Genomic DNA, 13,813 nt, shown 5'->3' on the forward strand with positions numbered 1-13,813 from the left:
GTGGCCAGTTTAATTCCTACATGAGAGCTGCACCTGAATGTGAACAGACGATGGTCAGATTCTTCCCCAAGTATGTAATTATTGTCAAAATTCAAAAGCAGACTTTCGCTTACTTCAGCCTGTTTAATAAACTGTGTCAATAAATATAGACAACAATAACAGTTGTAAAAAGTGCACCGATCCAAACACTCTTCTTGATTGAAGTCGGCTATTGGCCAATAGCACCCATGTATGGGAATCTCCTATCTGACGAAATAAAGCACCCAGCAAATGGTGAGGTGCAGGCTCCATTGGAAAAAGAGCATTTGAAAAAAAAGGTGACTTCGTGCTCCGCTTGCACCCCATGCGCCGCAGACGACTGCAAAATTTGGCTGAGATGTTCATAGCAGCGTATGTTATCTGCGAACTGTAATTTTTCACTAAGCCCAAGGGGTGATTCAGGACCCGTTTAAATGTTTCAATCACCATTGAAACAAATGTTGAATGCTTTACTCTTGTACGCCTACATCAACCATAGGATATCATATATTCATCTATTTCAATTAATATATCAGTACCGCATGCATCCTGACAAAGCAACACCGAAGCTTATCCCCGTTACCTACTGAAGTCGTATATATGTTACACACATAAATAGTAAAAACACCTCCACACAAAGCATATTTGGCCCTAAAATGCTAATTTGGCCATCGGGAGGCATAGGGGGCCTGTATAAAGTTTCATTTCAATATTTGATGTAAGTCTTTGTTTTAAAACAGTTCCAGGGTGTTTACCAACCGGGAAAACAGGGAAGACCGGGAATTCTCAGGGAATTTGGATAGTATAGAGATACTCAGGGAAAACTCAGGGAATTTGTGCTTCTATCAGGGAAAATTAGCTGCAACTTTATTGAAAGTGAACGAAAGTCATGCTAATGCTGGCTCCAGTAAAGGAGGAATTGCAACAAATCGTATTTGAAGCTGTGTCGTCGGCTTGTGGAGTTTCAAGACTACAGTCAATGACCGATTTTCTAGACGCCCGATTTTTCTGGCATGCCCAATAATTTGCACGGCTTCGCAGCACCACCACATACCCCCATAGAGTCAATGTACAAGAACGTCTGAAACTTAGGATGCAAGAACACTTCGCCGACCAATATTTCGGACATTTTGCCATGCATGCAGACCTGCAACGGCATTAACCAAAGCCACCATCGCCGTCATTTTGATTATCTCGCTGCCTCGAACCGGCGCTCTAGCATGCAGATCACGTTCGTTTTAAGCTTCTTGCTCTGCGGCGCCATGTTTTTCATTGAAAGAATTCGCCGTTTTCAGGATTGGCTCCAGATTGGCTTCGAAGCTTGGAAAACACAACGCATTGCATAATGCCAGTTCTCAAAAGTCAGCTTCGCCTCAATACAGCATTGATAGGCGGTGAAGCATATGCAAGCTATTGTGGTGAAGCTTAAGAAGCGTGTGAAGGGGCAATTGTCACAGGACACAGTATGTATTCCTTAATTATACATACATGCATCCCTGTCTCCTGTCGCACTATGAGCACTGATATGCCTAATAAGTTTACTGGCAGGCCTCCGGAGCTGTTTTGGATGTGCCTGTGGCGATTTGAGCCCTTAAGGGCAGTTGACATGCATCCCTTTTTTCAGACTGCCCGGTTTTTTGGACGTTTTCACAGCCCTTAGGGAGTTCAAAAAATATGACGTTGTTTGTACATTTGACCAAGAGAGTGCTTCAAATGGTCCGTGGAGCGAATGGGTGGTAGAAGGAGGACGAGAACAGAAAGGATCCATGCATTGAGGCATTAACGGGAAAGGAACTCAAAAAACAAAGTGTTGGCTGATGCCAATATGCAGATGTCCCTCGTCCTAACCAAAATAAACTTTAAAGCAGTGCAACCCCACACTGAGGTGTTGTGTACAGGCTGAGAGTATGTCACGACAGTTGAGGTTGACTTTCCAGCTGCTGAGAGAGAATCTTAGTTGTGAAAAAGTTCAGGTCTCATACCAGTGAGCTTGCTATCAGTTGATAGAAATAGCTCATATTCAAAAATATTTACGTCTGTGTTCATCTCCTTTTCATTGGTATTTGTAAATGTTCGACTCAATTTCTAATGGAGTTTGCCAGTTTTTTCATATATACTTTATTCGTTGTGCATTTTACTAACGTCTTGCTTCTGTTTTTTTTTTCAATAAAATAAACATTACACATTACTATTCAAACTGGATTAAGTCATTTTTTGTTTCAACATGCTTACTAGAGAGTGACAGCATCGGGGAACATGGTGTCAGTCATCTTGACATGTAACAAAATTCTGTCTCATTCAGAAAATTTTGCAGAGGCATTCAGGGGAAACCTGGAAAACTCTGGGAATTTCGAAATGTCAACTTGGTAGACACCCCGGTTCCAAAATATAGCATACCTTTCAGAACCTACATTATGTTTTGCTCCCATCAATGCCCAGTATACTTTATAGAGTACACCATCATAGCTTTTCAAATAATAAAGTGCAATTTGTTGATCTTTCACAATGGAGTTGCAGTGTGAAAAGACCATTTTGTGCAAAAAAATCAGATCTGGCTGGTAGTTTTTTCTTGAGCCTTAATGGTGTGACATGACTATCCTTGGCTGTAGGTGGACGCTACTAACCACTGTGCCAGAAGGTGATCGACGTCATTACAATTTGAAAGTCAACTTAGAGAAGCGACTTAAAGAGCTAGAAGCATTTGTACAACTCAGCAGCATAGCTCACAAAGATTTCATTATTTTTCAATGTTGTTCTACGAATAAGGTTTGTTTCCCCCTCCTTGAATTGTCCTTGTATTTTGAGTCAAATGATCTCTACAAACCTTACACTGTGAACATTGCATGTGAACTTAGCAAGTGTGCTGCTGAACTCACTGCAATGTGCGATTGATCTTGCAGAAGTACCCGATCGCCTCTATTGTGCACCTGGGTCCTCGACAAGTTGAGGTTCGAGAGCTCGAGGAGTGTGACGAAGCTGCAGAGAGTGTTCGTAATGCTGTTGCTGGTGAGTATGCAAGCACACCGGTTCGTGTATTGGTGAAACACTAATGCCACAGACCGTATGTACTGTGCTGTGCCAGCTGTTATCTGCATTTCATAGAGCATTAAGCATCAGCGAACACTAAAACTACATGTCAGTGTTCACTGAGCTCTACTACAGTAAAACCAAAATCCTTTAGTACATTTCTGTTGTCTACGAAACTTCAGGCGAAGTTTGCTGTAGGGATAGCAGCTTCTACTAGGGAGCTGCTATCCCTGCAGATGAGGAAGTTACCATCGCCAGTGTCGTTGGCTTGCTTTGGCAATTTAAAATAGTTTAGGTAGGTGCCACTAATGTGAAGATATCATCAACATGGTATGAAGCCAACTTTCAAATTCAACTGCAGATTTTTTCTGAATAAATTTGCTTTTTCCGACAATTTAGAAAACCTTGCACCTCCTTTCATGTAAGAAAAATCCATCATTGATTGTGTCTATTTGCATAAAAGGTTGAATTTAAATATGTAACAGAATTTTGATATAACGAAAGAAACTGCCGATTTTACTGACTTTGTTATTCAGTTGAACCTCGACATAACGAAGTTGTACTTGCAGCAAAAAACTTCGTTGAATTGTGAATTTTGTTAGTTTAAGGTTTTAATGTTTCAGCTTTAAAAGCAACTTCACAAATTTCCCAGAGCATTCCGGACGGATAATATCTTCTTAGTAAGCATATATAAACAAATTGCAAGGAGGTCAAGCCATAATAGCATGGTTATGAGTGCCAGCGTCTACACTGCAGATCACACCGAGACCAATGCAACAGCGTGGCTCACAGCGTCAGAGATTTGCTTGTGCTGTGTCACGCGGCGGCGTAAATTTTGAATGCCATAGCTGACTGCACTTAGTGCCAGCAGCCGGCGATCACAAATTAAAAGCAAAAGCGTTAAAAATAGAGATATCGGTCCTGAGCCAAAAAAAAAAAAGAAGAAAAGTCACTTGCACCAAAAAGGTGGAGCACTTATGGTGATAGCAAAGAGACTACATGAATTAACGTTCATAGTTCTATCTGTATCACCCGCTCTGAGGCAAACATGAACAGATCTCACTCGATGACCACAAACTCGCAGTCACAATGCAAGTGAGCGCTTTGTCGCATGTCTCGGAAACTTGACATTGCATGACCGCCTACACTGGACGCGAGGGAACAACAAAATGTGCGGGAAGGCTCCATCCATTTCGTGTTGCCGCGGGGGACATTACCTTCAAGATATATGCGGTGCATGGCCGGCAGAAGTATGTGTGCGGAGGAGGAGGCAGGTAGGCCCACGTACTGGGAATGCTCAGGGATTTTGCATAGTCTGGAAATACTCAGGGAACACTCAGGGGATTTGTCCTTATATCTGGAAAAATTAGCTGTGATTTTATTGAAAGGGAATGAAAGTTGCACGAATGCTGGCTCGAGTAACAGAGGAATCTTAACAAATCGTCTTTGACACCGTGTCGTCAGTTGGAGGAGTTGCCAATGTACAGTCAATAACTGATTTTCTGGACACCCGATTTTTGGGATATGCTCTATAATTAGGACGGCTTTGCGGCATCACCATGTACTCCATAGAGTCAATGAATTGGAACATCTGAAATTTTGGATGCAAGAACCCTTCGCCATCCAATTTTCCGGACTTCTTGCTGTGACTGCAGGTCCGAAATGGAATTAATCAAAACCACCACCACCGCCACCATTTTGATCGTCTCACCACCTGGAACCGGCGCTCGCGCACGCACATCCGCTGGCAGCCGTGGCCACCACCGTGGCAATGCTAGGCCTAGCTACTTCGGCGTCCTCTATTAAGTTTCTTGCGTTCAGTGCTGTGTTTTTCATTGAAAGACTTCGCCGCTGTCAGCAATGGCACAGACTCCAGCACATTGCATAATGTCGGTTCCCGAAAGTCAGCTCCGCCTCAGCACAGCTATGTTAAGCGGTGAAGCATACGCGAAGTATTGCTGTGAAGCTTAACAAGCGTGAGAAGGGCCAATTGTCACGGAACACAGTATGTATTCCTTCATCATACACCCGGGCACCTGCCATCTCCTGTCACCTTCAGAGCTTTTTTGGACATGCCTGCGGCGATTTCAGTCCTTAAGGGCAGTAAAAGAAATGCATTCATTTTTTTCGGACTGCCCGATTTTTCGGACGTTCACTGTACAACTGACCGAGAGGGGTCTTCAGGTGTTCCATGGGGCTAACGCGTGGCAGAAGGAGGACAAGAACAGAAAGGACCAACACATTGAGGAATGGACGGGAAAAAAAGTGTGCCGCCGTTTCTTTGAAGGAGCTTGAGCTCAAAAAACAAAGTGTCGGCTTATGCCAAGATGCAGGTGTCCCTCATCCTAACCAAAATAAACTCTTTAAAGCAGTGAAATGCAACACTCAGGCATTTTGCATGGGCTGAAAGTATGTCAGGACAGTTGAGGTGGACTTTCCAGCAGCTGATAGAAAATCTCACTTGTGACAAAGTTCGGGCCTCATACCAATGAGTTTCCTGTCAGTTGATAGAAATGGCTCATATTTGAAAATATTTGCTTCTGTATGCATCTTTTTTTATTTGTATTTAAATATCTTCAACTCGAGTTGCAATGGGCCTTGCTGCTTTTTCAGAGATATTTTATTCGCTCTGCATTTTACTAACGCCTCCCTTCTGATTCCTTTTTGAATAACATAAGCACTACTTTTCACTATTGAAACTGAATTAAGCTTTTTTTTATTATTTTTCAACATGCTTACTAGAGAGTGACAGCATCGGGTGACATGGTGTCAGCCTGTTTCGACACAAAACAGAGTTCTGTGTCACTCAGTGAATTTTGCAAACTCTGTGAAAACCTGGAAAACTCAGGGAATTCGGACATGTCAGCTTAGTAGACATCCTGGCTTTGGCATCTGTGTGTTGGTATGGAAACTGCGCGGAGCACACTCCATTCGGGATTATGTGTATGTACACATATGCATGAGCAGCTAGTTGCAACAGGAAAACTTCAACCAGAGTGAGCTTATGATGAAAGGAACATGTTAACAACAAGCGGCAAAAAGGAGCTTGTCAGCTCGGAACGTTTTAGTTTCTTCACAGATTTTGTGTGAAGAATAGACAAGAATACTAGATTTTTGGACTAAATAAAGGCTTGCCGAGACAGTGAAGACTTTTTTTGTTCTCTCGGTAGATTTGAAACATTTGTGTAACATGTACACTATTTTTTGGTGCTGCAAAATCTGAGACGCTAATGATGTTTCGTGACATCAGGCTGTTCTTGTTCGAGAAGCATGCATTTTATCCCTGTGCATCAGTGTGTACAGCTGCCGCCTGTCTGGTTCTTGCAGCTGGTGTGCGAAGCCTGCGTGGCATCGGTGCGACGGCCATTGACGTGGACCCCTGTGCCAATGCCGAAGGTAAGAAACGGAGAGACAACTGGTTTTGAACAGTCTGAAGCAATGGAAAATTTCACACTTAGAATGCTAGAGAAAAATCTCGCACTTGTGTGTCGGTGTGGCACCAGTGCGGCAGTTAAATCTGCAGGAGTATGATGGGCCAAGGTTCGAGCAGTCCTTCAAACCTTTGAAAAGCCGGGAATGTTAAGCCGCCATTTTTGAGGCCTTGAAAGGTTTTAGGTTCCACCGAGTGTTTAAAAATTCTAAGAGTTCAGCTTTTGGCTGGGCTTAAGGGACTTTATTTTATGTATCTGACCATGAGATTTATGCAAGCCACCAATTCAAGCAGTCCTGTTTGATTAGCATCTTTGTTTTAGGGAGCCATCTTTTTGGGGTAGCCAGTGATTATCCTAGTGACACAGAAGATTGACGATTGTCCTTTGTGCATTCTTTCGATGTGCCATCCTCAAACGCACCATTACAACCATGTTCCAGCCAGCAACCAACTAGCCCATCTAAGTCTCGTAATACTAGCTAGTGATGGTTTATGCAGAAAAGGCCTAGTGAGCATCTGTTTGCAGCAAAACAAAAAAAAAGCTGATTGTTTGAATAGTATATCGTGTTCAAGCTGTCAGGCATCATGGTACAATAATCCTTGAAAATTCTTTGTAAGGGCTTCGAAAGTGTTTGACAACACTCTAATTCTTCCGACACAAAATGAATTGCTTAAATGGATTGCACAAATGAATTGCCTAACAAGCTTAAATCCCACACCCCCTTCTTCGCTCGACGCTTCCTCACCTCAACTTGGTAACAAGGAGATGGCAGAACCCATTACGCAAGGGGAGCTGGAGAGACCCTTGAAATGCATGGCTGGAAAATCAGCCACCGGACTGGATGGCATACTTCCCGTGCTGCTGAAGAAATGTGGCGAACAGGCACGGCAGCCAATTGGGGGTGAGCTCCACCACTGGCAAAGCTGGCGCCACCATCGGCGTGACGTGGCATGAGAGATCATGAGGACACAGCAGCCGTGTCAGCTGCTTTGGAAGCGGTGAAGCAAGCTGAAAACGAAAGTTTAAAGTGCCACCTGTGCTGCGGTTCCGATTAAGTGGTAAGGCTTTCCCGCCTTGGATGTCTGCTTGACAACATTTGAAAGCACTGTAACAGGTAGTGGCTGCCTTTGGAGGCGTGTAGCATGGTAGGCTACTGCTCGGTGCCGCAGTGCCGGACGTAAGCAACAAAGCCCAGTGTCAGCCTTATTCACATGTAGCCGCAGGACAAGGAACTGTGTGAAGCTTGGCTCGTGAAAATTAGAACCAGCAGACAGCCACCGGCTACAACTCGAGTGTGCAGCGAGCACAGGCGCGAAAAAGATTTCTAATTCAGTGGTCGGGCTGCGATGTTTGGTAAGTAGCACGAAGCGTGCACTGACATGCTTGCCCACGTGCTGCCCGGCTAATGTCATGAAGTTTTGGTCTATGAACTTGTTGATGCGAGATACTGGCAAGTTCACAGTAATGGAAAGCGAACCATAAAAAGCACATAAAAAGAGGCATGACATATGCTAGAGCTTGTGTAGCACCAAACAATGAAATCTACTGGATTAAATAAAGGAAGCAGCGGGTAATTGCTCGCTGAGAAGACCGATAAACATACATTGCGAGGCAACTTGAGAAATGATGATATCTAAATGTCCAAGACCTTAGAAAAAAAATATATCAATAATCGCAATGGGACATCCCAAGTCGCCCTGGTAGGTGTCGAAGTCCGTAGTTATAACGAAATTATTTTTGAACAGCTCTGACAGTTTCTACGCTACGATGGTTGCTTGCGTGCTGTCAAATGCTCATATGCTGCTGCCTGAAGCTCATGGCACGATGCATAAACACGCTAGCAGCGAAAGGAAAACATTGTGCGCGTACATGGATGCAGGCACGCAGTCAGTCACCACAAACCCGTGCGATCGCTGCATTGAGACCTCATTCTGTTATACTCTATTTAGTTATACAGACAGCCCACTATAAGGACATATTTCACATGGTTTGCTCACATCGTTTGCCTACCTTTCATGCAAGATGTCGGTTTGGGAGACTGCATCACCAACTGCACGCAGTGGCGTTCACTGTACGTACTCAGTAAAGAGATAGCATCTGTAAACGATTCTCCGCTTTTGTTTGCCCTAGATTATTATTTCGACAGTAAAAAACTTCCGTCATTTTGCGAGTACTTACAGAAATATTCAGGAGGGATGCCGCGTGGTGTTCTTATTGGGCACCGTAAGCGAAACCTGCGAGGAGTGCGCCACGTGATTTCGCATACTATGCGAAGGAGGCTCTTTCAACGGATGGCGACTCCGTCAGTCCTCGCCTCCAGTAAAGGATACATATAATGCATTACTTCACAGTAGATCAATACCACAAAGCTGTAGGATATCCAGGATCAGACTTGTACTGAAGAAGGGTGCAGAGAAAAACCTACTCGAGAGACACATGCCAATAACAGTGACATCAGCTCTATACAGGCTATTTGGTCACGTACTCCAAGCTCGGCTGCAACACTTGGCTGAGGAGGCTAACGTTTTGGGAGAACTCCAGAATGGATTGAGGCCTGGCCAATGTCTGGAGGACAACATCTTCGTTGTTTATCAGTTAATAGAGATTGCTAAATTTGAGAGATAGTAATCACCTTCTTGGATATTGCTCAGGCATACGACTCCATAGAACACAAAGTACCATGGATGAAGCTACAGGACCGAGCAATACCTGGGAGCATACTCCGCATACTGCAAGCTGTGTATACAGGCTCAGTAATAAACTCAGTTTATTACTGTGTGTTCAGTAATAAACTGGGATAGGGTCGACACTTGAGCAATAGAGGTCCGGAGGGGGCTGAGACAGGGCTGCCCTATGTCTCCCATGCTTTTCATGCAGTTCATCTCTGAAATGGAGATTCGGCTTGCAGAATGTAGCCGAGGATTCGACCTGTCTTACACGGAGGAAGGGACCTACTTCAAACCTATTCTGCCAGCTCTGCTATACGCAGATGACATTGTGGTACTAGCAGGTAGCGTCTCTCACCTCCAAGCCATATTGGATGTCTGCTCGCAAGGGGGCACATCTCTTGGGCTACACTTTTATGCACAGGAGTCAGGTGCAGTGCGCTTTGGTGCAGATGAGAATCACGCAGGACCACTCCATCTGTAGGGAGACCCCGTTGAATGGGTCGACAGCTACAAGTACCTCAGAGTAAAGATAGCAGCGACCCAGAATTACATGTTTAAATATGAAGAAGAACCCCGAGCAAAAGCTGTCACCCACAGGGCATTCTCGGAAAGTCGGGCTTTATGGTCTTTCAGCAAATTTGAGACCATACATGCTCTCTGGAAGGCAGTGGCGGTGCCTGGGCTCACCTTCTGTAACTCTTGTCACCTGCCTATCATCATCGACAAGACAAGTGCTTGAAACCAGGCAGCATGAAGTTGGCCGTGCAGCTGTAGGCGCTCACAGGTTCACACCTAACGAAGCCATACAAGGCGAACTTGGTTCGTCCTCCTTTGAGGCCCGAGAGGCAGTGGCAAAATTAGCCTACGAGCGTCGACTTGCCACTTTGCTGGAAGGCAGATGGGCTCGAGAAGCCTTCAGATGTGTTCATCTGTGATGCCTCAACACCAAGTGGGTAGCGTGCATGAAAAGGCTGAACGAACGATACCGAGTAGACCCGGTTAGGCTTTCAGCTCTGCTCCAGCCGACCCAGTGGCAGAAACAAAGGAAGCAGGTAGCCGAAGTCGAGCAAGGTCTCTGGCAAGATGTAGCACTACAGAAAACGGCAATGTTGATCTATTGTGCCCGAAAGATGACAAAGAAGGAGTCTATATTTGACAATTCCAGCGACCTGTTGTACGAAGCCCAAAGCGGAGTTCTCCGAACATGGTCACTGTGTTCCACATTCATGGCGGGCCTTGATTCAACCTGCCCCCTGTGCGACAACTCCGAAGAAACAATAACACATATTGTAGAGTGTCCTAGGAGTCTGCCTCCAGTAGCGATGAACCTTGCCAGCCCCGGAGTCACCAGCCCCGGCGGGATCATGAACGACACCGAAGTGCTGGCAATGGCCATGAGCTGTCGCCCGAAGGGACGGGACCTGCTTTGGGAAGCGTCAGAAGTGACTCAGAGGAGATTGGAATTTTGGTGGCGCGCCGGGGGCAGTGAGCCTGTTGAGTGAAGTGAACCGATGCATATATGAACATAAGACCAGCCGCATGCCCCCCCCCCCTTTTTTTTGCATGTTATTGGTTTTTTCTTCGCTATGCAATTGTGTCTTTTATTCTTTGCCTTTTAGTTTTGTTTTTATGGACTCTTCTTTTTAACCCGATTCTTCTAATGAGTGCCAGATCTGAACTCTTGTTGATCACCCGATACAAAGGGGAAGGCCGCATTGATCGTCATCATCAAATCTGCTAAAACTCTCGATAGTTAGTAAATGTGAATTTGCCTAAACCTTCATCATTCTTGGTTTCAAACAGTGTTTGCATATTCTTTTTTGTGGCATTGATTAGGCTCATTTAACTTCTGACTTCTATTGTTAAACTGTTCTCAAAACGTTACGGTATAAGGAAATATTGTTCGGTAGATCAAAAATAATTACATCCAAGTTGTGCGCTGCTGCTCAGATATCATTGAAGACAGTTTTTCTTTTGGTACTGAATGCTCGATTATTTATACAGCTTGATTGCCCGATCGCTCGCAATCGGGCATAGTACAGAACAGCAAAATAAAAATTTTGGATGCCTCATAGTGTGCCGTTTCAATTTCTGGACTCGCCATGTGCAGTGATGTGCTATCTCAGCCATTGTAATGTGTGGAAAGAAGGTTGCTTTTCCCTTGATGCATTGCCTGCCTTATCTTTACCACTGGGAGACTGACCACATCGAAAACACTTGTTGTAAGTGTATGTACAGTTCTATTCTTTCAGTCACATGTGTTTTACACTATTCTAACCTTCTAAAGTTGCAAGAACCCATAGTACTATAAGAACTGCTTCTTACGACTCCTTGCACTGCGTTCCCTCTCCACCAGCTGCTGCGGAGGGCTGCACGCTGGCACTGCATGTGTTCGAGGAGCTCAAGAAGAAAGAATCACGCAAGCCCCCAGTGACGGTGTCGCTCCTCGGCAGCCAGGAGCTGGACAAGTAAGCAGTGCTCAGTTGCTCACCATTCATACCTGCTACGGACGGCTCGGTGGCTATGGCTCTTCAGCCCCCACGAAGTTGTGGATATTGGTTCCCAACTTTGACGGCTGCATTACAATGTGAGCTAAATACATGCAGAAGCAATCTTGGGCTCTGGGGGCAGGTTGAAGGTGTCCAAAGTGAATTCAGAACCCTTCACTACTGTACGTCTCATAGCCCCTGCACTGTTACAGGGAATGGCATCCTGCTGCTGTGAAGGATGCTGCAGATTCAATTCCTCACCGTGACATTGAGGCCTTATTTTGAGATGCAGAAATGCTTGCGTACTTTGGTGCACATTATACAGTAGCACACTAGTGTGTCATAATTAGTTTGGAGCCTTCCGCTACGACACCTATCATAAGGCCACTGTTTCTTTGTGACATTAAACTTTGTGAATCAGTCAGCCGTGTGTGGCTTTGGGATGTCAAACTCAATCTATCAACTACAGTAAAACCTCATTGATAGGATCCCATTATGTAAGATTTCCCAGTGCCAATGTTAGCAATTGGGAGCACAAGTGGCCCAATACTACAGGCATTCCTTATTACCATTCACTTGTTCCTAAATAACAGGATCTTTCGGCACCAACGTTCATTACAGGGCCAAACTGCGATCCTGTTATGCATTTTCTGGCCGCTAGATCCCACGTAAACAAGAAAAGGCTCAAGGTGCTTGCTGTCGAAATCGGTAGCTGCCCATTGTAGCAGCTTCCCCACAATACTCCCTCACCCTTCACATGTGAAAAGCTGGTGCACACTGTTTTCTATTATGGTACCAGCGAATCCTCTCGGAGATTCTTACTTGCTGCATTCACAGCTATCATCACCAACCTCATAGCGATAAGCATCTTCAGCTATCTGTTTCGCAGCATATGGGGCATAGTGCCATTGGAAATGTACTGCATACTTTTAATAGGCAATAACCCAAATGCATCGCCATTTCCTGCTGCAGGTGGCGTGAAGTGAGTGTGATGTTTTGCTCTAGTGGCATTGTAGGCATCGTATTGCTGCATTGCCCTCCCTTCAGCTTGATTTCGTTTTGGTTTCCTGCCACCTGCCTAAAACATTGCGCAATAGGAAAACGACAATGGGTGTCTCAGGTTGCTCGGGCCCCACCTGCTCAACGTGTGCTGGTGTCTCGTGCTGCAACGATTTGCTGGTGTCTCGTGCTGCAACGATTTGCTTCAAGTGGCCACGTCAAAACTTCCTGCTAAATTGCCTCACTCGTATAAGCTGCTGATCCAGGACAAATTTAAGCTTGCCGAAGCTGCAAAAACGATAATGCGCATCTCGGGTTGCTTGAGCCCCACCAGCTGAGCGCACGTCGGTGTCTCTTGCTGCAATGTTTCGCGCAGTGCTTCGTATTACTGTATTTACTTGAATCTAGGCCGACCCGAATTCTAAGGTAACCCCCAAAAGTCCGAACTGAGAAAAAAAGAATAAGAAACTTTCCTCGAATGTAGGCCGAACAAAAATGCAAGGACAGCATTCATAAAATGAAAACAGTATTTATTGAACATGAACATGCTGAGCTCATTCTATGTTAGTCGTCTTCCTTATTGCTGTCATCTCCTCATTGTGGCCAACACATGCAAAAAGCGTCTGCCGTTGCCCCCTCCAATGACGCACATTTTTCTCATTGATGCCGAAGCACCGCCTGGCTTGAATGCTTGGCGATGCCTCTGTGGCTAGCACAACTTTTCGTTTTAAAGCGGCAGCATTGCGGCATCGCCTGTTTGCAGCGATCCTACGTAAATATTTTAAAATATCTTCCACTGAACTTCCTTAAACAGGTCCTGCTGTCTAATGGACTGTATTGCCATTTTTAGATGACTCACAACAATGTGCCATTTACAGCTTAACATATGGCATAAGTGCCATTTTCATAAATTCGGGGCCATTTTCGCTTTCTTATGTGTTTATTGCATGACAAAGTACCTTTAAAGTGGAACATTCTTTGCGAATACCAAGCTTTCTTGGCTGTGGCAGCACCGTACTGCGGCAGCCATGCCGCATAGCTCACACTCGAGAAACATTTTCAATTAAGTGCCCGGTGGTGGGCTCGAACCTTGGTCCCCCAGCGCAGCAGCCCAATGCTCTAATCATTGGACTGTAATCTAATTACACATATACAGTCAAACCTACGCATAACGATACCG

At 44.9% G+C, this 13,813-nt stretch overlaps 1 protein-coding gene across 2 annotated transcripts in view; it reads left to right on the forward strand.

Moving 5' to 3' along the window:
- Window positions 1-13,813, forward strand: part of LOC135907296 (cytosol aminopeptidase-like) — an 84,657-nt gene that overhangs the window by 15,920 nt on the left and 54,924 nt on the right. For both annotated transcript variants that reach the window (XM_065438985.2, XM_065438986.2), the window contains exons 4-6: window positions 2,919-3,024; window positions 6,373-6,441; window positions 11,502-11,613. In XM_065438985.2, coding sequence (XP_065295057.1) covers window positions 2,919-3,024; window positions 6,373-6,441; window positions 11,502-11,613 — 287 coding nt within the window. The remainder of the gene's footprint in view (window positions 1-2,918; window positions 3,025-6,372; window positions 6,442-11,501; window positions 11,614-13,813) is intronic.

Source organism: Dermacentor albipictus, chromosome 7 (genome assembly GCF_038994185.2).
Source record: "Dermacentor albipictus isolate Rhodes 1998 colony chromosome 7, USDA_Dalb.pri_finalv2, whole genome shotgun sequence".
Classification (NCBI taxonomy): domain Eukaryota; kingdom Metazoa; phylum Arthropoda; class Arachnida; order Ixodida; family Ixodidae; genus Dermacentor; species Dermacentor albipictus.